Genomic DNA, 24,788 nt, shown 5'->3' on the forward strand with positions numbered 1-24,788 from the left:
AAACGCCATGACAGTCTACAACTTGAGGCACATAAAAAAAAATGCTATAATTGCCCTATTCTTTTCACTGCTCTACTTTAGAAACTATTAGAAGTCCCTTCGACTTTCCTAGATTCAAAGCTTAACATACATTATTATTTTCAATGAGGCCTACTAAGCTCAAACGGAGAAACAGTTGGAAATCTTTTTGATTCTCATTGATTTAAAATTCAGCATCTTTCGGTAATTTTCATGTGGTTTACTAACTCCTTACGGCAATTGATGGAAACTCATTCGAAATTTGATCAAAACAAAACACGAACTCTTAATTTCATATGGTTATTGCTTTTTTCTCTTTTCTCCTAAACTTCTGTCAAATTGTAACTTCTTTTTGTACACGTTCAACTTGATTTCCCCTCAACTTGCAGGCTCAAATAGTTCTTTCAGGTTATTCAAGTTCAGATTAGTTCTTTCTTGTTATTCATATGGTTCTTTCACAACTTTTTGGATGTCCATATAGTTCTTTCTTTAGATTCTTCTTTTACAGGCTCAGTTCGGTTTGGTTGCAAGATGCCACGAGACTCGTGTTTACAGTTGATTAAATTATTATCTGCCCAAAAGCCTCCGTTGCAGTGTGATCATAGCAGAGAAAGCTTGGTACCGCTAATCAAAATTCCCACTATTTCTGAGGTAGATTTTTATATTTGTTAATTTCATCGCAGATTACTTATTTTATTTACAACAGCATCTTTTTTTAATTGTCTTTATTAAGGTAGAGGAGAAGCGAGTTCTTCAGAAAAGTAAAAGCGGTCGAAATATAATCATCTCTAGAAAACGTTTTGTACGGTGGAAGGGGGGTCGTCAAAAACGTAAAATTGGTTGAACAGCTGTATCAGCTTTTTTGATAGTGTTTATGGGGAAGGGGATTTGGTCAAAACAATAAAAACTGCATTCACGTCAAAACTATGGAAAAATGGTCGAAACCGTAATCCAAGAGTTTAGATGTTGAGTTTTTTTTTAGTGTTTCTAAAATACATTTTCACTTTTCTTCTCGTTACAGAAGAGCGTTTATTTGAATTGCCATATTAACCTTTCTTAAAATGTTCTTACGGGCTAGTAGCGTATTTTTCCAAACAGTGAAATAGCTAAACTGCCATGTCAGCTTTTATTGTAAACGGCCTTGTTGAGAGAAGTAGTATAAACTATTTTGAAAGTTTCCTGAAAGAGAGGAGGAGGGGAATTTGTCAAAACAGAAAAAATTGATGAGTCATATTAAGTAGTCTACTAACTAAATTAGTAGATTCTGGAGGCTGAAGACCAAGTCTGTTACTCTTAATCAAGATTTTGATAAATACTAGAATAGGTGTTACGTTTAGGGTGTCTCGGATTTGTTGTCAGGAATGTATGTAAAGTTAGCCTGAGCGCAAAAAGCTTCTTATGTTAAAGAAGCCTGAAGAGGCTACTTAATTTGCAGAATTTTTAAGGGGTCACGCAAAGCTCGGGCTTTTAGATCTGGATGCCTGGCTATGGCTTCCCTCCTCTCTTACTCTTGTTCTTTTCATATTCCCGATTTCATTTTAAGTTTTTTATCATCTATTGTTGAGACGTTTATCATAAATTTCATTTTAACCATAAACCTGGATATTTAGTTTCATTTTGTATAGTTTCCCTTATCATTTGGTATTATTTTTTTTTAACAGTATGGTATATGAAATATTTTTATGAGTGCTACAAAATTTTTCATTTGCAGACAAGAAATCAGTTCCAGCCACATGTGTCTGACACCATAGATAAAGTTTTCGATACACCGTTAAGATCTAAGTCATTCTATCTACAGTAGTGTCTGTAGTGGCGTCAATTGCTTGTCATGGTGAGTCTGTTTTCTTCATCTACCCTTTTGACCTAATGGGAATGTTGGTTTCTACAGGGTTAGGGCTAGAGGAAACAAGAGTAGGGCTAACATACCCTGTGTGTTCTAATAGCCAGAACGTCATTTGTTGTCCTTTTTAAGCCATATTGATTTTTTTTTTATATATATTGTATATAAACACACATTATAAATAACTACATTATTAACACTACATAAAAAACAACAACAAACATATATTAAAAAACATATACAAAACTACTTTTTATAAAAACTACATTATAAATAAAGAAAAAGAATTATTATATTAACCAGGATTATTGGTAAAAGCTATTAAAAGTAAACAGGATTACTGAAAAGATCCAATAAAACTAATCAAAGTAAATTAGGTTTTTTACTTGGAAAGAAATTTCGCAGTAAATATTATCAAGAAAAAAAAAGTTTGCTTGGTAAGTTTCAGTTCGTCAAACATCGAAATGAAACTTTTTCAGTTCGGTTTTTAGCAAAAACATCAAGCTTGAATTGCAGATATTTTTGCCAGTTTTCTTTTCAAGAGATTACACACAGTCAGAAGATCGTATTTGGGTGGTAGAAGATCGTAGAGGAAGATCGGGGTAGCTGTAATGTAGTAAAGTACGCAACACGTCAGATAGCAACCACCTAAAAAATTAAAAGCGAATTAAGAAAAAATACTGAGAAATGATCCCGTATTTAGCTTATTCGGGAATCGTAACTATTATCTCAAATAGTCTTAATAGTAAAATGTTATTTTTAACATAAATTTGAGGGATTTTTTTTAAATAGCCCAAAATCATAAAAATTGCGCAAAACAAAAAGAAAGTCGTTGACAGCGCTTTGGCCGAAACCCTATACAAGAAATATGTAGTGCCCAGACTTGGCCAACAGGGAAAATCACTTTTTTTACATGGGTAACATTGATGTGTCTTCTTTTTTTTCTTTTTTTTTTCCATCTGCTATCAGCGCACTGGAACATCATAGAGAGCTGCTTCGGGATTTATTTTAAAGGAAATTTCTGTATCTACAAGCTTTGTAATTAACAAAATACAATATTAAAATAAATCAATTTTTCGATAAAAACGGTATCTTCGATTGCCAGATGATAAATATTGTCATAATCATCGTGATGAATGATTTCATGACAAGGGTTTGAGGTGAAGCATTAAGAAAAGTTGTTTTTCTTTGGGGGGGGGGGGAGATGTCGTAGTACTCATAACGGTATTGTAGAGAATGGAGAAAGCTGTGTTTATCTGGTCTCAAAAGAAAGTTTACGCTGATTTTTTTTTCTCTTTTCTATCCCTGTCGTCTAACAGAGTCTTAGACTAGTATTAAAAATAAATGATGTGAACCAAGAGTATAAAATACTTTAATTGAAGTATCAGATCCGTTTTTTTTTTGGAGGGAGGGGTCATCAGGTTACTTATATTTGTATTTGAGGGAAGGGGAACAAATCTCTTTGTGTTTTCTCACAAACACGTATGTGCTATTTTGATAAGCTATATCTGTTCTAGCTATTTGCATAAGCTATTTGTTCTCTTATAAGCTATATCTGATTGTGAGATTTTCATTAGGATCCTTCGACGTTATGTATTTCCCGTCCTTTTCGAAAATCAGGCAAATTTTCTCAGGCTCATAGCTTCCTATAGGTAACACTAAACTTAACGAAATTTATGGAACCAGCATGAAAAGCCACTTGTTTTGATGTATTAAGTGCTGTCAAAATTCCTTGTTTGAATTTTCATAACTATTGAAAGAGTTTCTGCATAATTACAGTTCGCTACCACAAACTGTTTGAAACTAGTCATCTTCAGCTTGAATCTGTTTCCTCTTAAGATTGACAAAAAATGTCGTTTTGGGATCAACACTTCACAAAAGTGATTTGATTATGCCCAACTTAGAAAAGGTTTTTGCTCAAAAGAAGACTTGACCCATATTAGAAAAAACATATATATATTTTCTAACGCAAATAAGATAGGAGGATAAGAAGCTACGGATACTACGCTGTAAATCTTTGTGGTACTGTCTTATAGCACCCTTTGGATTGGTTACTCTCTGCTAACTTCGGATGACCCTTTCTCTTACCGCACAGTGTTTTGAAGGAAAAAGTAAAAATATACAAAATACGTCAATAATTGTTACCCCAAAAATTTTTGTTTGGTTGAGGAAATTTTCCACTTGTATGAATAAACGAGAAAAGGGGTGGTTTTTACCTGGTGAATTGCATGTGTTATTTTCATTTTATGGATACATAACGTGTCTTTTCGTGTATTTTTATGCGAAGAAGATGTTCGTCTCTTAGATACGCGTCATTGGCTGAAATAAAATGTTGTCTATCCCTTTCTTTATGAATTAGCATTTTGACAACGGTAGGTTAAATTATTAAAAGTTTGAACTGGTTGGTACCAAATTGCTTTTTGTTGGCAATGTCTTACCTTTGATAGCTTGACATATCTATATCAAATCTATCTTATAACTCTAATAATTAAATAGGCATTTAGGCTCAAATTATTATTCATAATATTGAAGGATGACAGACTTCCTTATTGACCTATTTTGAGCTTTTTAACGCAACACAGATGAACAATGATAAGCTAAGTTTTGATTAGCTTTGGTTTTGAAGCTAATCATATATATATATATATATATATATATATATATATATATATATATATATATATATATATATATATATATATATATATATATATATATATATATATATATATATATATATATATATATATATATATATATATATATATATATATGTATATATATATATATATATATATATATATATATTTAATTGTGGAAATTTTGAAGATTTTTTAAACACAAGCATATTGCTGGCGTATCTATGGAGCAAAATATCAATCCAAATGTTTAAGGCCGTGATTAAGTAAACTTGAAAACATCGAGCTTCAAAATTGAAGTTAGGTTAGCCTTCTGTCTTTTAATTCTCTAGAGACCGTCGTCAAAACTTAAAATAGCACCAATTATCAAGTCTTGTCAAAAGTTTTGATTGACAGCTTCCTTTGGTGAGATGCTTCAGCCGACAAATAGTAATATATTTGGCTGCGTCTTGCAAAGCTTGGTTACCGACCAAGGAGAAGAGAAAATGAGCAAAAGAGCACTATCATTCTCAAGTACAAAATGCCCATGTATATGAAACTGTGACGGCATGCATAGAGTGCATTTTAAAATTTATTGTTTTTTCCACTTTTTTTCCTAGGGATAGGCTATTTAAAATACCTCAGTTGATTAATTCGAAACTAAATACCAAAATTAGTTGAAAGTTTTCTTCGAGGATTCTTAGAAAACCAAGGTTTCTTATAAATTAAATAAAAAAATGACTGAAAGTAAGGAGTGACATTAAAACTTAAAACGAACAGAAATTACTTCGTATATGAAAGGGACTGCTTCCTCGTGAACGCCCCGCTCTTTACGCTGAAGTTTTTTACTGTTTTAAAAAATAGAGTTAAGAGAAAGAGTCAGACTTTAGCGTGAAGAGCGGGGGGTTGATGAGGAAGCAGCCCCTTTCATATATGAAGTAATTTCTGTTCGTTTCATGTTTTAATGTCACTCCTTACTTTAAGTTAAAAAACAGTTGTTTTTATTTAATTTAATTTCTGAACGTTTTTTAATCAATGCATGTTTTGATTTATGCTCTCCGCAGATGAATAATTAAAACGAAATTTGCATATTTATTTTTTTTGGCTAAATGGCTTTCTCATAGTTTCGATCGAATGATTTTGAGAAAAAAAGGAGCGGGGAATGAGGTCTAGTTACCCTCCGATTATTTGGTAACCTAAAAAGGCAACTAGAACTTCTAATTTTTTACGAATTTTTTTATTAGTAAAAATAAATTTTATTAGTTAAAGATTTACGTAACTTACAAATTAGCTTACGTAAGGAACTTCTGTATTCTAATATTTTTATTACAGATATGAGGGGGTTCACCCCCTCGTCAGTACCTCGCTCTTCACGCTAAAGCTTAAATTTTGTCTCGATTTCTTAAGAATGACCCCTGAATCACAAAAGCCGTAGAATAAATAGTTGAAATTTCTAAAAATACTTTAGCGTAAAGAGCGAGGTATTAGGAGGAGGTGAGCCCCTCATATGCGCAATAATTTCTGTTCCTTTTAAGTTTTAATGCTGCTCCTTACTTTCAGTTGAAGAAACTTTGTCATATTTATTTTTTCATTGTTTTTTTTTTAAATAATGCTAGAAAATCCTGCGCTCCCTTCATGGAAATTTTCTTCCCCCATGAAAAGTTCACACAGCATATCCCTCTCTTCTCAACCCCTGCCCCCAACCAAATGAAAACGCCCCTGAAAACGTCTGTACACTTCCCAATAATCATTACTATATGTAAGCACTGGTCAGTGTTTGTAACTTGTAGCCCCTCCCACGGTGACTGTGGGGGAGTAAGTCGTCCCAAAAGACATAGTTATAAGGATTTTCGACTACGCTGAATAAAATGGCTATCTCCGAATTTTGTTCCGGTTACTTTGGGAAAAAAATTAGCGTGGGACGGGGGCCTATTTGCCCTCCAATTTTTTGGTCACTTAAAAAGGGCACTGGAACTTTTCTTTTCCGTTAGAATGAGCCCTTTTGCAACATTCTAGGACCACTGGGTCGATTCGATCACCCCTGAAAAAAAAACAAATAAACATGCATCTGTGATCTGCCTTCTGACAAAAAATACAAAATTCCATATTTTGGTAGATAGGAGCTTGAAACTTCTACAGTAGGGTTCTATGACTTTTAGGGGTTGTTTGTCCCTATTTTCTAAAATAAAGCAAATTTTCTCAGGCTTGTAACTTTTGATGGGTAAGATTAAACTTGATGAAGCTTATATATTTAAAATCAGCATTAAAATGCGATTCTTTTGATGTAGCTATTGGTATCAAAAATTCCATTTTTTAGAGTTTTGGTTACTGTTGAGCTGGGTCGCTCTTTACTACAGTTCGTTACCATGAACTGTTTGATAAAGTTGTAGGACAAGCAATATAAACAAAGGTATTTTATTTCAAATGACAATACAATTAAGTATGTAAATACAAAGAAGGATAGAATGTAAGGAAAATGAATTTTCCTGTTACCGGTACTAGACGATTAATCTTATAAGTACGGCTCTCGTATTGGAAACCCCCGTGGAACTCTGGGATCAAAGCATCAATGAAGAATCCTTTTACCTTGGGAAAAATCTTATCGGTCCAAAAGCCTGGATCGCGGTCTATCTTTTCAATGTAGAAGTCTTTCTGGGTAAAAATCATGAAAAAGCAAGTATCTAGCTGAGCACATTCAAGCTGACATTGTACTTGGTAAAAGTAGTCGTGGCCTCGTTTGAGGTTGACCAGTCCATTCTTTCCAACTTCCATGCAACAGTCCGCCTTAGCCTCTTTTCGATTCTTTATCCACTCGCCTATCCCCAAATTTTTCGCAGTTTCGCAGTTGCATACCTCGCTTTGATTTAATTTTCCCCATGATTTCAGCTTTGTGTGCACAACTTTACGGAAGGCTCCTGACTATTTCTCATTTCTAGGTTTCTTCATTGCATTGAAATAATTTATGAAAATTTCACACTCTATTAACAAGCAGCTTATTATACCAGCTTGTCATTTTGGTCTCTAGGGGGTATTATCAGCGATCTGAAAAGATTCTTTCTGGCAACCGACTTGTAAAAATTTCAGGTAGCTGAAAATATTCTAGGGGACTGTTAGAAAACAGGAGAATAAATCGAAAAATGGTTCCAATCATCTTACAGGTTATTGTCTTCTGCTCATGATAGTACCCATTTTGTTCTAAAAGCAATATCCTTTATCGAGTACACTTGTGAAAAAGACCTAGACATTTTCTAAGGTTTCTAAGCAATTAGAGGAAATAGAGCAAAATCCTTTCAAACATTTTGTAGCATCTTCAAGAAGCTATGGCCTGATATTCAAAGCGGCATCTTCCGCCAATGAATACTTGAGTACTTTTTAAATATAAATTTTCAATTTAACATGGGATTTTCGAGTTCCATCAGTTCACTTAATCACGGCCTTAATAACCTGGTTACTTTTTATAGTGACAAAAACATAAAGTTCAAAGTATATACAGGTTTTAGAGAAAATAAACTTGATTCTAATATAAGAAGCATATCCCCCCAAGATCATTTCTGGCACCCTCATTCTGCGTTTTTTTCTGTTTTTCACTCTTTTTTTAAAACAAATTTGTCAATTTGGTTAATTTTTGGCGCTCCCCTCACTTTGCCCCACCTCATAATTTGCTCTAGTTCCGTCTTTGTACCTTTGGACCAACTCACTTCCCCATCAAATTCAGGTAGAAGTCCTTGCTTACACTGCAAGTATTCTGGCCAAGAAACCTATTCTATGCGATTTACAGGGGGTAATAGAAATCAATTATTTTGCTTCCCTTTATAGAAAAAGGGAATTTTGGTGCATGCATCAGGTCAGCCCAACTTAAGGGTACTATTGAGTCAACTAGGTGAAACTATACAGAATAAATATTTTTATATCGAGAATGTTTTCAGTGCTAGAGGTTATCCAGAGGTTTTAATAAGCGAATTAATATAAGGTGTTTCTTACTTAATGCATGTAATGTCAAATAAAATAAATTAATAGTTAATCAGTAGAAATAGCTTCGGACGTATCATTATTGTCCATTGCCGGACGGGAGGGGGCAGTTGTCCTTTAGACTTGGAATTTCTTTTTTGCTTCATTAAAAAAAGACCTTGATTCTTTTCTCACAGATTCCTCTCCAATATCTGATATTTAATTTAATTTATGACAAATTCCTCTTCAAAATACCATAAATAATATTTTGAATTCTCCTCCCCTCCCTAAATAAAAAATTTCTTTTTACTGTTGGGTCTTCTTTAAAAAGCGCCTTGTGCCTGCCGCCTAACCCAATAATGTTTCGAGAGGGGCTACCAGACATGACCTCCCCCACAAACAAAAAAATTCTCACTAATAAAAACTTAACGAAATGCACAAACACAAATTTTGATATATTTTTAATGTTTATTTTTAAATGATCTCCCCTACCTCAAATAAAATCCTGGATACATCTTTGATCTCACAAATATTCTTGTGAGTTTCAGTTCAAACCGACTTGGATTACAGAGTATTTTCGGGGAAATGTTTTTCAAACCTAGATTCACAAAAGAGTGGGTGTATGGTTAGAAATATTTTCACTCGGCCTCAAATAGAGGTTGCTCTGATTCCATTAGTATGGATAAAAAAAAATCAAGTAATTCATTGCTCATTCTTTGAAAAAAAAAACTAAATTTTATTCATTTTCAATGGGTTTTCTTACGCAAGAGAAAATTTTGGTTGCTTGCATCTCCAAAACATTATCAAATAATAAGTTTCAGCAGCATTAATTCCATTTCAATTACTTGACAAACATTTTTTATACCTGGAGGCTTCTTGGGTACGTTGCTTACTTAGTGTACTCACAACTCAGATCGCCTTCCTTTACCATAGTTTAAGGATAGATGGCGTTGAAAACTCAACGTCATTTAGTACCACTGACTCAGAAAAAAAAGTAAAAGAAAAAAAATTAAGCGCAACAATCCATAAATTCATTTGTTGATTTTGCAACCTGTCTTTTGGACGCGTAACCCACTGCAACACAGTTGCTCTGTATTGGGAATATTACCCTAGAGTCATACTAATAAGTTTCTAACAAAAATGTGAGCTTTTATTATATGCAGTAAAATTACAGTGAAAAGCGACACCTATCTCTTTGTCAATGAAACTAGTTAGGTGCATGTAAATAGGCCTCAGTTGTGTTCCACTAATTTTATTCTTATTTTCGACTCAAATAATTTATATTTGAATTTCTTTTAGCCAAACATTTGATGCTACTATACATACAGTTGATGCAGAATGAACTAAATACATTTATTACTTTTAGTTAACTACCGATTGTTAATTGTCCCTTGGGAAATGTCTAATAATCTTTCAAGATTTCTGCAAGTTAAGTCGACCAACACAATTTGTTTATATTGATCAAAAAATTAGGTTGAAGTCTGATTTGAATATTTCAGATTAGTTCTTTCTGGTTTTTCATGTAGATCTTTCACAACTTTTTGGAGGTTCATACAGTTCTTTCTTCAAATTCTACTTTTACAGACTCAGTTTGCTTTCGTTGCAAAATGTCACGTGACTCGTGTTTGCAATTTACTAGACTCTTGTCAGCCCAAAATAGTGTACCCGTGGTAGAATAAGCTTGGTACTGCTAATCAAGATTCCTTCTATTGCTAATGTTGGTTTTTAAGGCACTTGGTATATACCAAGTGACATTGCGATCGCAAATTCTGTCGGTCTGTCGGTTGGTCTGACTGTCCCGATTTTGCTACTTTAGGACCTTCCAGGTAAGTAAGGACGATGAAACTTGGCAGACGTATCAGGAACTAGACCGGATTAAATTAGAAATTGTCGTTTCCCTGATTCGACCATCTGGGGGGGGGGACGCTTAAATCGGAAAAATTAAAAAAGATGAGGTATTTTTAACTTACGAACGGGAGGTCGAATCTTTATTAAATTTGATGTTTGGAAGGATATCGTGTCTCAGAGCTCTTTTTTTAAATTCTGACCTGATCTGGCAACATTGGGGGGAGTTGGGGGAGGAGACCTAACATCTTGGAAAACGCTTAGAGTGGAGGGATCAGGATGAAAAGTGGTGGGAAAAATAAGCACAAGTCCTAGATACGTGATTGACATAACCGGAACGGATCCGCTCTCTTCGGGGGAGTTGGAAGGGGGGGGGGGGTTAATTCTGAAAAATTATAAAAAAAAAAGGTATTTTAACTTACGACTGGGTGGTCCGATCTAAATGAAATTTGATATTTAGAAGGAAATCGTATCTCAGAGCTCTCATTTTAAATCCCGACCGGATCTGGGGACATGGGGAGGGACCTAAAATCTTGGAAAACACTTAGAGTGGAGGGATCGGGATGAAACTTTGTGGGAAAATAAGCATAAGTCCTAGATACGTGACTGTCATAACCGGAATGGATCCGCTCTCTTTGGGGGAGTTGGGGGGGATTAACTCTGAAAAATTAGAAAAAATGAGGTATTTTTAACTTACGAAGGAGTGATCGGATCTTAATGAAATTTAATATTTAGAAGGACCTTGTAACTCAATCTCTTATTTTAAATTCCGACCGAATCCAGCGTCATTGGGGGAAGGGAGATGGAGGGAATCAGAAATCTTGGAGAACACTTAAAGCAGAGAGATCAGGATGAAACTTGGTGGGAAGAATGAAAACAAGTCCAAGATACGTGACTGACATAACCGGACCGGATCTGCTCTCTTTGGTGGGGGGGGGGGAGAGTAATTTGGAAAAATTAGAAAAAATGAGGTATTTGTAACTTACGAACGGGTGATCAGATCTTAATGAAATTTGATATTTAGAAAGATCTTTTACTTTAGAGATCCTATTTTAAATTTGGATCAGATCCGGTGACATTGGGAGAGTTGAAGGGGGAAACCGAAATTCTTGGAAAACTTGAAAATTGAGGTATCTTTATCTTACGAATTTCTGATCGGATCTTAATGAAACTTGATGTTTATAGGGATCTTATGTCTCAGATGCTCCATTTTCAATTTGAATTGAATCAGGGGAGAGGGGGCTGGAGGGGGAAAACAAAAATCTTGTAAAACGCTTAGAGTAGAGAGATCGGGATGAATCTTGATGGGAAGAATAAGATCAAGTTGAAGATACGTGATTGACATAATTGGAACGGATTCGTTCTCTTTGGAGGAGCTGGGGGGTGTTAATTTGGAAAAATTAGAAAAACTGAGGCATTTTTAACTTAAGAACGGGTTACCGGATCTTAATGAAATTTGATATCTAGAAGGAACTCATGTCTCAGAGCTTTTATCTCAAATATTGACCAGATCTGTTGATATTGGGGGGAGTTGGAGGGGGAAATTGGAAATCCCGGAAAACGCTTAGAGTGGTGAAATCGGGCTGAAACTTGGTGGGTAGAATAAACAATTGTCATAGATATCTGATTGACGTAACCGTACTAGATCCGCTCTTTTTGGGGGAGTTAGGGGGTGGGGTTCAGTGCTTTGGCGAGCTTGGTGCTTCTGGACGTGCTAGGACGATGAAAATTGGAAGGCGTTTCAGGGAACTTCACAAATTGACTTGATAAAGTCGTTTTCCCCGATTCGACCATCTGGGGGCTGAAGAGAGAGGAAAAATTAGAAAAAAATTAGGTATTTATAACTTACGAGTGGTTGATCAGATCTTAATGAATTTTGATATTTAGAAGGACCTCATGACTCAGAGCTCTTATTTTAAATCCCTACCGGTATTAAGCCTCTGATTTTCCTTTTAAATCAATTTATTGATTAACAGAATTTTTGTAGAGCTCATACCATATGAGCTCGTTTTTTATTGTGGAAAGGGGCTTCTCAAAAAAGTCAAATTGGTTGAACAGCTGTATAAGCTTTTTTAAAAGTATCTATGGTGAAAGGGACGGGGATTTGGTCAAAACAATAAAAACTGTATCTACGTTAAAACAATGGAAAATCGGGCAAAATCCTAAATCAAGATTTTGATAGTTGAATACCAAAGTCTGTATTTTGAGTTTCTCTAAAATATATTTTCATAGGTCTTCTCGTCACAGAAAAGCGTTGATTTCAATTTCCATATAAGCATTTCTTAAAAGTATTCTTATGGCCTAGTACCTTATTTTTCAAAACAGTAAAATAGTTAAATTGCCATTTTAGTTGTTCTTGTAAACGACCTTGAAGACGTGGGGGGTGGTCATTAAAACAAAATAGCTGAAATACCTGAATAGAAAAAAAACAAGTTTTTTTTACTGAAAGTAAGGAGCAGCATTAAAACTTAAAACGAACTGAAATTATTACGTATTTAAGGGGGTCGCCCCTTCCTCAAAACCTCGCTCTTTACGCTAAACTTATTCGTTATTTTTTTAAAAGTTACTTGTTTTTTTAATTAAACGACCCTTGTATTTCAGGAGTCGTTCTCAAAGAATTTGAACAAAATTTCAACTTTAGCGTTGAGAAGGAATTTTTGTGTTTTTCACATAAAAACATAAATGAAAAAAACTAAAGATGCTTAAAAAAGCTATAAATCGTGGTCAAACATATAAGAAATAAATCAAAAGAATACAGAAATAGGATAATTTTATGATAATGTTAAAATAAGACTGTCAAATTATTCAGCTGTAGTTGGGATTTTCTGATTACGCATTCAGAAATGTTTTTCAACCAAAAAGGAATAAAAAAACTAGGAATGTTCCAAAAGGCAAAAGCAACTAATAGCAAATAATTCCTTTTTATGGCAGCACAGCAAAAGAAAATGCAGAAATAACCTCCGTGTAGATTAAAAAAAAAAAAAAAAAAAAAACAACACTTACCTTTATTTTTAATCTAAAGGTCAAATCTGACGCTTTACATTTCTGAGATTCCAAAAGGCAAAAGCAACTAATAGCAATAAATTTTTTTTTATGGCAACACAGCAAAAAAACAGACACAGAAATAATCACCGTGTAGATAAAAAAAATAAAAAAATAAAATACGGATCTTCTGTTTTTAATCTAAAGATCAAATCTGACGTTTTTACGTTTCTGAGATAGCTGCAAAAAAAAGTTTTCTGCCCTTCCCTTCAGATCAGTTTAATAACGATTTTTCCATTATCTCCATACTGTGAACACGGCCTAACGACCTTTGTATATGATACTGATGGGATGATAAAAATTGATTTAATGTACAATACTATAACAAAAGATACATAATTTATAAACGATAGATTATTATATTTATTTTTTTCTATTAAAGGCTCATCATTCACTTATCATGAATACGAGAGTGCTGCACTAACTCTTGTCATAGCTATTACATAATGTAAATGTATGTCTCTTGTGACAACAGAGATTGAATCTCTATCTCAGCTGTTTCAAGGTGGGGCTCTTGAAAAGTTCCTCAATGGCATAATTTCCAGACCTTTCACCTACGTCGAACAAAAATGGCTATCTCAATTTTGATTGGATGTGTTTGAGGAAATGATGGGCGTGGGGGAGGGGAGAGCTGGTTACTCTCCAATCACATTTGACTATTAAATATGGCACTAGCCCTTTTGAATTCCGATCAAATGAGTCCTTTTCAAAGTTTTGTACGACAATTCCTTCTATACGTAGTACCCAGGTCAAAAAACAAAATAATAATACATTGTGTTCAAATAGTTATTTACTTTGGCAGCTCTATCACGCTGCCTTAAACACCTAGAGCCATCTTCAATGTCCCTTGTATTAATGTATTTTGTGGTACCAGGAAGGAAAATTTGGACCCAGGAGACAGAATTGAATGATGATGGTGACGAACGTGCAAAGCTGTATTGGTAGCCATTAGAAATAAATGATAGAAACTTCTTTGTTTCAAAGTCAATTTATGTTGTATATATTTACGAAAATTTATGGTAGATACTAAAATTATACTAAGGAGGGTAAATGTTCAAGTACTATTTACAGTTTTGCAATTTTTCGAAGAAATATTGCTTCTATAGTTAGCTCTTTCCAGTCTTAGCATACCTTCAGGTCTTGTTTTGCGCCACATTTCCTTTAATCGATTATTCAGCAACCAGCTGAATGATCTGAATTAGATTTTGCTTACATTGTTAAAGGTCTAAAAATTCGTTGTCTTGTAGCTTTGAGGCTATTCTAACCGAGATTGTTGGATTTCATCCTTTCTCTTCTTTAACATCTTTAAACTGCCAAGAACTATAAATATGATTGAGTGAATTAGTTAATGAGAAGCTGACACAACAATATTTACCTTTCAAAAAAAAAAAAAAAAAAAAAATTAGAAGAGCCGGAAATCCAATTTATAATGAGAGAGACATTCATATGCAGTTATGCAGATTTGGTGTTCGCGGGGTCTAAATTGAAAAAGGAAACGAGGTTGAAAAATCAGCAAAAAACAGGTCAAAAACATACGGTGCCAAATAGCTGAAAGATGTGCATTTTTTTGAAGGTTTAGTTGTCTTTAATGTTTAAAAATTTTTACGGGCGAAAACTCTTTTCAGCTCAACTATTACGGTGGCTCAGCTTTGTAACACCTTCGGATTTACACTACTGCCTAAAATAAATCGTATTTGTGGAACAACTAGTAGAAACGTCTTGGAAAATGGCGGTTTTCAAATGATAATAAACCAAAGATGGGCCTTGGGGTCAAAAATGTGTTTATTTTAGCGTTCTCGGGGCTTTAGATCTTTGATAACGCTTTAAAAGTTATTTTGCAAAGTATTATCAAGCGTGCAAGTTTCTTAGATCACACTGGCTAAGCATAGAAAAACGAAGGAAACGAAGAAAATTTTTTTTGTAATTTTGGAGGAAACAAAGAAAGGAAATATTGTTGTGTGTTTTGTGTGAAAGATATTTCGTTGTCCTGTATTCTCTCGTTTTTCCATTGTTTTATGGGGCCGGCGCTTATCCTCTCCCCCGATAACTATCTCTCTCAAAGAAAAATATTGCCCTGTGTTTCCTGTGAGAGATACTCCGTTGTCCTGTATTCTCTCGTTTTTCGATTGTTTCATGGGGCTGGCGCTTATTCTCTCCCCCGAAAACTATCTCTCTCCCCTGGAAAATTCTCGTCACTTTATTTTAAACCAACAAAATTTTAAATGTCTTTGATGGTTTTTTAATCGTGTCAAATGTCAGCCTATCGTGTATAATTTTCTCCTAAGATCATCTCCCCCAATAAAAACTTTCTGCCGCGAAAAAATTCCCGGTGGGAAATCGCTGCCTTGGAAATCCTTCCCTCCCCCGTAAATTGAAAACTCCCTCCAGGCAATTTTGTCTCTCCTGAATGTTTACCTCAAATAAGAAAATTTTCTCTATTCAAAATTGTGTCGCCAAAGAGAAAGTAAGACAAACAAAAATAGTCCCGTATGTGAATATTGTCAAACTCCACTCATGAAAAATTTTCCCGCTAATCTGTGTGGGCACTTAAAATGGATATTAAAGCTATTATTTTCCGTTTGGATGATCCCTCTCCGATTTTCTAGGACCCTTGGTTTTGATATCTTTATCTGATTGTGAGATTTTCATTAGAAACCCTTGATGTTATGTATTTCCCGCCCTTTTCGAGAATCAAGCAAATTTTTTCAGCCCCATTGCTTCTTATGGGTAACATTAAATTTAATGAAAGTTGTGCATTTGGAACCAGCTTGAAAAGACACTTGGTTTTGATATATTAAGTCCTGTCAAAATTCCTTATTTTGAATTTTCATAACTGTTGGAAGAGTCTCTTCATAATTAGAGTTCGCTACTACAGACCGTTTGAAACTAGTCATCTTCAGCTTGAATCTGTTTCCTCTTAAGATTGACTCAACTCCATTAATGGCAAACAAAATGTCGTTTTGGCATCATCGCTCCGCCAAGGCAATTTGATTATGCCCGACTTAGAAAAGGCTTAGGCTCAAAAGAAGACTCGACCCACCTTAGAAAAATTATATATATTTTCTAACGCAAATAAGATAGAAAGGCAAAAAGCTACGGATATTACAGCTGACTATGACGACCGCTGCAAGTTTGTGGACGACCTAACATTTATCCTGAAATATTTAGTTCAAAATGGAGTTGTGACGCCACAATTCAGTTCAAATTTTTCAGTGTTTTCATAAAAGAGTGCGCGGAGCTAAATTTTGAGATTAATGTGAACAAGTCAAAGATAGTGCACTTTAACCCGCTAAAAAGTGATGTTATGGAGCCAAATGTTCCTTTACTTCTAACAAACAGTATCAAGATCCTTGGAGTTACTTTCTCCATTTACTTCAGCTTTGCCGCACATATTGAAAACGTGGTTAAAAGTGCAAACGCTAGTCTACAGACTTTAAACGGTATGCGTAGGTTCAGTGCGAACACAGAGAGTATTAAGTATGCATACATAGCGTATGTCCGCCCTATTCTGGAATATGCGTGCCCTGTTTGGATGCCCTCAGCACTTAGAACAGTGTATCTTTGTCAGGAGCTTGAATCGGTTCAGAAGCGAGCGGTATCGATCATCTTGGACCGCCGTGACATCCCCTACGAAAGGCTCTGTAAGTGCTAGGACTACCGTCACTCCAAAACCGGTACGAAACTCTGATAATGAGTTTTGGAAAGTTCTTGCTTTCTAAATCTCAGCACCGTGACACTCTACCTGATCAACCTCTACCGTCAAGAACGAGAAAGCAAGATAAGTTAGCTCCCGTTAAAGCAAGAACAAACTGATATGGTAATTCTTTCGTCCCGGTTTTCGTCAAAATGTATAATAAGAGTTAATATTTATAGTTTGATTTATATTTACAGGTGTAGTTTGATTTCATATATGTTGTAAAGAAACACAAATCAGCGATAGCTGTCAAATTCTTGCTATTAAACCTGTCTACTACTACTAATTACCCTCAAATAACTTCGGATGACCTTACCGCACAGTGTTTTGAAGGAATAAGTAAAAATACAGAAAATACGTCATGAATTATGGCCCCAAAAATTATGTTTGTTTGAGAGAATTTTCCACTCTTATGCTTGTATAAATAAAGGCGAAAAGGGAAGGTTTTTCCCTGAAGAATTGCATTTGTAAATTGCATGTTATGTATACATAACGTGTCCTTTTGTGTGTTTTTATTTTTGTATGAAGAATGATGTTCGTCTCTTAGACACGCGTCCCTGGCTGAAATAAAATAATATCCCTCCCTTACTTTATGAATTAGCCTTTTGACAAGTCAAATTGTTGACAGTTTGAACTGGTTGGTACCGAATTGCTTTTTGTTGGCAATGTCTTACCTTTAATAGCTTGGCATATTTATATCTAATCTATCTTTGACTCTGATAATTAAACAGGTAACCAGGCTCAAATTATTATTTATAATACTGAATGATGACATACTTCCTTACTGACCTATTTTGAGGTTTTATCGCTATACAGGTGAAAAATGGTAATCTAGATTTTCGATTATATGCATATATTAAGATTTTTTAAAGACAAACATAATACTGGCGTATCTATGGAAGAAAATATCCTTCCAAATGATAAATAGCTTGATTACTTTTAGTAGTGAAAAAATTTATAACATTCCAAGTATATACAAGTTTTAAAGAAAATAAACTTTATTCCATTATAAGAAGCATATCCCCCCCCTCAAAGATTATTTCTAGCATCCTCATTCTGTGTTTTTTTCGGTTTTTCGCCCTTTTTAAAATAAATTTGTCAATTGGGTTAAATTTTGGCGCTTTTGTCACGTTGCCTTAACCCGTATTTTGCTCTATCTCTGCCTTTGCACCTTTGGACCAACTCACTTCCCCATAAAAGTGAAGTTGAAGTCCTTGCTTACACTGCAAGTATTCTGTCCAAGATACCTATTCTATGCGATTTACAAGGGGTAATAGAAATCGATTATTTTGCTTCCCTTGTTAGAAAACGGGAATTTTGGCGCATGCCTCATATCAGCCCAACTTAAGGGTACTATTAAGTTCAATAGGTGAAACTATACCGAATAAATATTTTTATATCGAGAATGTTTTCATTGCTAGAGGTTATCTAAAGGTCTTATAAATTAGGTGCTTCTTACTTAATGCGTGTAATGTCACATAAAATGAATTAATAGGTTAGAAGTCGGAATAGCTTCGGACTTATCAGAATTTTCAGTTGTGGGACGGGAGGGGGTAGTTGTCCTTTAGACCTAGGAATTTCTTTGTAGCTTCATTAAAAAAACTGGATTTTTTTTCTCAATGGCACGTGTTGGACTGATTCAGGGAACGTATTCCTCCCTAATATCTGACATTTACTTTAATTTATGGCAAATTCCTCTTCAAAATACCGTAAATAATATTTTGAATTCTCATCCCCTCCTTAAACAAAAAACTTCGTTTTACTTTTGAGCCTTCTTTAAAAAACGGCTTGTGCCTGTCGCCTAACCCAATAATGTGACAGAGGGGCTACCTGATATGACAACCCCCCACCACAAAAAATTATCACTAATAAAAACTTAACAAAATGCATAAACACACATTTTGATATGTTTTTAAAGTTTATTTGTAAATGACCTCTCTCCCCCTATCTCAAATAAAATCCTGGATACGGCTTTGATCTCACCCATATTCTTGTGATTTTGGGTTAAAACCGACTTGTATTAATGATTATTTTCGGTGAACTCTTTCAAACCTAGATTCACAAAAGGGTAGGATTATCGGTAGAAATATTTTCACTTGGCCCCAAAAAGAGGCTGCGCTGATTCCATTTGTAAGGGTAATTTTTTTCAAGCATTGCTCAATCTTTGAAACAAAATCCGAAACTCGAATATTTTCAATGGGTTTTCTTACACAAAAGAAAATTTTGGTTACTTGCATCTCCAAGACATTATCAAACAATAAGTATCAGCAGTATTAATTCCATTTCATTTACTTGAAAACTCTTAACCAAACATTTGAGGCTAATATGCATAACATGATGCAGAATGAACTAAATACATTTATTTGCATTTATTACTATTAATTAACTACCAATTGTTAATTGTCACTGGGGAAATGTCCAATAACTTATCAAGATTTCTGCAAGTTAAGTCGACCAAAATAATATGATAATATTAAACAAAAAATAAGGTTGACGTCTGATTTGAATAATTAAAACTCTCAAGTGCCATAAAAGCAGCTTGCAAATAAATCTTTTCATTATTTCAAGTAAATTGTTTATTCAGTGAACATCTTTCATTAACTACACAGCCTATAAAAATGGACTTGGCATTATACTACATCAACTTAGTAGCTTACACCTCAATAGCCGGCATGTTTTTGTTTTTTATTGTTAAAAAACGTAAAACTCACCCCTTTGAGCAGTCAAGTTGGGAAAAAGTAAGATTTCACATACTATTTCAGTATTATGTTTTCGATGATTTACATTTCCATGGGTTTCCTTTTTGTTTATTTAAGTAATTTCATGGGCCAGGGACGGGTTGTTTTTAAACTAAATATGTTAAAACTGTAAGTTGCATGGCAATGGCGTGCCTCACTTTTGCAATCAAAATTCCAATGAATTGTCGAATTTTTACTTTAAGGCCGTGATTAAGTGAAATGATGGAACTCGAAAATCCCATGTTAAAATTGAAAAATTATATTTAAAAAGTACTCAAGTATTAATTGGCAGAAGATGCCGCTTTTAATATCAGGCCGCAACTTCTTGAAGATGCTACAAAATTTTTGCTAGGATTTTGCTCTATTTCCTCTAATTGCTTCAAAATCTTAGAAAATGTCTAGCTCTTTCACAAGCGTACTCTATGAAGGATCGTGCTTTTACGACATTAAATAAAAAAAAACAAGTTTTTTTAAAATGAAAGTAAGGAGCGACTTTAAAACTTAAAACGAACAGAAATTACTCCGTATATGAAAGGGGCTTTTCCTCTTCAACGCCTTGCTCTTTACGCTAAAGTTTGACTCTTTCTCTTAACTCTACCTCTTAAAACAGTAAAAAACTTTAGTGTAAAGAGCGGGGCGTTGAAGAGGAAAAGCCCCTTTCGTATACGGAGTAATTTCTGTTCGTTTTAAGTTTTGATGTCGCTCCTTACTTTCATTTAAAAAAAACTTGTTTTTTTATTTAATTTCTGGACGTTTTTTAATTAACGCATGTTTTGATCTTGGCTCTCCGAACATAAATAATTAAAACGAAATTTGCATATTATTTTTTTTTTTGGCTAAATGGCTTTCTCATAGTTTTAATTCCAAGATTTTAGGAAAAAAGGAGCAAGGGAGGAAGCCTAGTTGCTCTCCAATTTTTTGATTGCTTAAAAAGGCAACTAGAACTTTTAGTTTTTTACGAACATTTTCATTAGTGAAAAATATACATAATTTACGAATTAACTTACGTAACGAATTTCTATATTCATATGTTTTTATTGCGTATATGAGGGGGTTCACCCTCGTCGATACCTCGCTCTTTACACTAAAGACCCTTGAATCACAAAGGCCGTAGAATAAATAGTTGAAGTTACTAAAGATACTTCAGCGTAAAGAGCGAGGTATTACGAGGAGGTAAACCCCTCATATGTGTAATAATTTCTGCTCGTTTTAAGTTTTAATGCTGCTCCTCACTTTCAGTAGAAAAAAACTTTTCATATTTATTTTTGCATTGTTTTTTTAAATAATGCTAGAAAATCCTGCGCCTCTTCAAGGAAAGTCTCTTCCCCCATGAGAAGTTTTTCTAAGGAAGATCCTCCCGCGTATCCCCCCCCCACCTCAACTCCCCCCCCCCTAGTCCAAGAAAATCCCCCTTGAAACGTCCGTACACTTCCCAGTAACCATTACTATATGTAAACACAGGTCAAAGTTTGTAACTTACAACCCCTCCCACGGGGACTGCGGGGGAATAAGTCGTCCCCAAAGACATCGTTATTAAGTTTTTCGACTATAGTGAATAAAATGGCTATCTCAGAACTTTGATTCGGTGACTTAAGGGGAAAAATGAGCGTGGGAAGGGGCCTAGGTGCCCTCCAGTTTTTGGGTCACTTAAAAAGGGCACTAAAACTTTTCATTTCCGTTAGAATGAGCCCTCTCGTGACATTCTAGGACCACCGAGTCGATATGATCACCCCTGAAAAAAAATACAACAAACAAATAAACACGCATCCGTGATCTGCCTTCTGGCAAAAAATACAAAATTCCACATTTTTGTAGATAGGAGCTTGAAACTTCTACAATATGGTTCTCTGATACGCTGAATTTGATGGTTTTATTTTCGTTAAGATTGTATGACTTTTAGATGGTGTTTTCCCCTATTTTCGAAAATGAGGCAAATTTTCTCAGGCTCGTAACTTTTGATAGGTAAGGCTAATCTTGATGAAAGTTATATATTTAAAATCAGAATTAAAAAACAATTTTTTGATGTAAATATTGGTATCAAAACTCCGTTTTTTAGGGTTTCGGTAACTATTGAGCCGGGTCGCTCCTTACTACAGTTCGTTACCACGAACTGTTTGAAAATCGGTACTATCAAACAGTTCGTGGTAACGAACTGTAGTAAGGAGTGACCTGACTCAATAGTAACCAAAACTAACCAAAAATGGAATTTTTATAACAATAGTTACGTCAAAAGAATTGCATTTTAATGCTGATTTTAAATATATAAATTTACTTAAGTCTAGACTTACCCATCAAAAGATGTGAGCCTGAGAAAATTTGCCTTATTTTAGAAAATAGGGGAAAACACCCCATAAAAGTCATAAAATCTTAACGAAAATCACACCATCAGATTCAGCGTATCAGAGAACCCTATTGTAGAAGTTTGAAGCTCCTATCTACAAAAATGTAGAATTTTGTATTTTTTGCCAGAAGGCAGATCACGGATGCGTGTTTATTTGTTTGTTTTTTTGTTTTGTTTTTTTTCCCCAAGGGTGATCGTATCGACCCAGTGGTCCTGGAATCTTGCGAGATGGCTCATTCTAATGGAAATGAAAAGTTCTAGTGCCCTTTTTCAGTGACCAAAAAAATTGGAGGGCACCTAGGCCCCCTGCCACGCTAATTATTTTCCCAAAGTCACCAGATCAAAATTCTGAGAGCCATTTTATTCAGCGTAGTCGAAAAACCTTATAACTATTTCTTTGGGAACGACTTACTCCCCCAAAGTCCCCGTGGAAGGGGCTACAAGTTACAAACTTTGACCAGTGCTTACATATAGTAATGGTTATTTGGAAGTGTGGGGCTCACCTCCTAATGCCTCGCTCTTTACGCTACAGTATTTTTAATAATTTCAATTATTTATTCTACGGCTTTTGTGATTCAGGGGTCACTCTTAAGAAATTGGGACAAAATTTAAGCTTTAGTGTAAAGAGCAAGGTACTGACTAGTGGATGAACCCCCCTCATATACGTAATAAAAACATGAGATTACAGAAGTTTTGTTAAGTAAGCTAATTTATAAGTTACTTATATATTTTACTAATAAAAACATTCGTAAAAAATTAAAAGTTCTAGTTGCCTTTCTAAGTAACCAAAAAACTGGAGGGCAACTAGTCCTCCTCCGCCGCTTATTTTTATCAAAATCGTTCGATCAAAACTATGAGAAAGTCATTTAGCCAAAAAAATAAATATGCAAATTTCGTTTTAATTATTCATCTGCAGAGAGCCAAAATCAAAACATGCATTGATTCAAAAACGTTCAGAAATTAAATAAAAAAACAAGTTTTTTTTAAATGAAAGTAAGGAGCGACACTAAAACATAAAACGAACAGAAATTTATTCGTATGTGAAAGGGGCTGCTTCCTCATCAACGCCCAGCTTTTTACGCTAAAGTTTTTTACTGTTTTAAAAAGTAGAGTAAAGAGAAAGAGTCAAACTTTAGCGTAAAGAGCGAGGCGTTGAGGAGGAAAAGCCCCTTTCTTATGCGGATAAATTTCTCTTTCTCTTTTAATGTTGCTCCTTACTTTCATGTTTTTGCCAGAAAGAATCGTTTCAGATCCCCCTAAAGACCAAATTGACAAGCTGGTATAATTAACCTGCTATTTCCGCCAATGAATAAGTGTTATTTGAAGGGTTTTGACAATCGAAGGTCTCTAGAGAATCGAGACAGAAGGCTACCCTAACTTCAATTTTGAAGCTCGAAGTTTTCAAGTTCACTTAATCACAGCCTTAATATAATTTCTAATTAAAAAAGTTTTTTCTGTTAATATTTTTACTACAGATTTTCGAGTAAGTAAAGAGAGGTAATAAATTTGGGTAGCTTCTGATCTTCTGCATGGCTGAAGCTATTTAAGACCTTTCGAAAATAGTTCATTGATGTTTAAACACGTTGAGATATTATACATAAATTAATCAAAGGAGATTTTGGATGTCAGAAGTTTTTTAAAGAGAAGTAAATAGTAACGAATTTTTTAAAATAAGTCAATTTTTTTTAAAAGAGAAGTCGAGTTTTTTTTAAAAGAGAAGTAAATAAAGAGAAGTCGAATTTTAAAGAGAAGTAAATAAGAAAATCGTTCAAAACTACGCCTTTGGGGATAACTTGAGCCTCAAAGCCCTTGGGGAAAGGTGTATAAGTCATAAAATTTTCCCATTATTTACATATAGTATCTGTTATTGGGAAGCATATAGACATTTTGGGGGGATATACCACAAGTAGGTTTTCTGTGAGGAGCGAAGTTCTACAGTGGGGGGGGGGGGTGAAATTTCTAGGGAATTTGACAACGAGAATTAGAGCAAATCAAAAATGTAATTTAAGAATAAAGAAGGCCTTTTAAGCAGTTTAAAAATATCATACGAAACTACTTTTTATCAGAGTGGGCTATCAAGGTACGTTCTCGCTTTCTGCCACACAATGCTTTCAGGAATGACATCAAAATATGCAAGACTTCCGGCATTTGGTCTGCTAAACTTCTGTTCTTCTGGTCGTTGGTTCGCTAAACGTTCTACATTCAGTTTTGTATGAAGAAAGACAAGCAATGGGAGTATAGTAGTTGCTAAATAGTGTATGCAATTTGCTTTGTAAGGCAAACAAAAAAGTGCTCTTTTATTATTTTCTATTTTATTTTTAGATGGAAAAAAAATGTGCGAAGCTGATCCTTACTAACAAAAACATTAAAAGAGTTTCAGGCATTATGCTTGAAGAAATAGAAATGGGACTGCGACAGAAGTCGAACAAAAATGCTGACATCAAATGTTATCCTACGTACGTTAGAAACTTACCAAATGGCAAAGGTAAGTCAAACCTATGAAATTTACAATCAATGCTGTATCCAGGGAGGCTAGGGGGTTTGAACGTGCTCCTTCCCCCAAGATATGTGACTCGAAATATCAATCAAGTTCAATCTTACAGCCTGATAAAAATTTGCCTGATTTTCTAAAAAAGGGGGAACACCCACTAAAATTCAAACAATCAATAATCTTAATCGTTCCGTCAGATTCAGCGTATCAGAA

The 24,788-nt window shown here is 34.6% G+C and overlaps 1 protein-coding gene across 5 annotated transcripts in view; it reads left to right on the forward strand.

The window, feature by feature from the left end:
* Positions 1–24,788, forward strand: part of LOC136040874 (hexokinase type 2-like) — an 88,533-nt gene that overhangs the window by 51,290 nt on the left and 12,455 nt on the right. For 4 of the 5 annotated variants that reach the window (XM_065725269.1, XM_065725267.1, XM_065725270.1 and 1 more), the window contains 3 exons: positions 527–669; positions 1,730–1,849; positions 24,407–24,569. In XM_065725269.1, coding sequence (XP_065581341.1) covers positions 1,847–1,849; positions 24,407–24,569 — 166 coding nt within the window. In that variant the 5' untranslated portion in view covers positions 527–669; positions 1,730–1,846. Of the gene's footprint in view, positions 1–526; positions 670–1,729; positions 1,850–19,603; positions 19,744–24,406; positions 24,570–24,788 lie in introns of those variants that run through there. The other variant, XM_065725266.1, reaches the window with a different exon arrangement.

This window comes from Artemia franciscana, chromosome 21 (assembly GCF_032884065.1).
Source record: "Artemia franciscana chromosome 21, ASM3288406v1, whole genome shotgun sequence".
Taxonomy (NCBI): Eukaryota; Metazoa; Arthropoda; class Branchiopoda; order Anostraca; family Artemiidae; genus Artemia; species Artemia franciscana.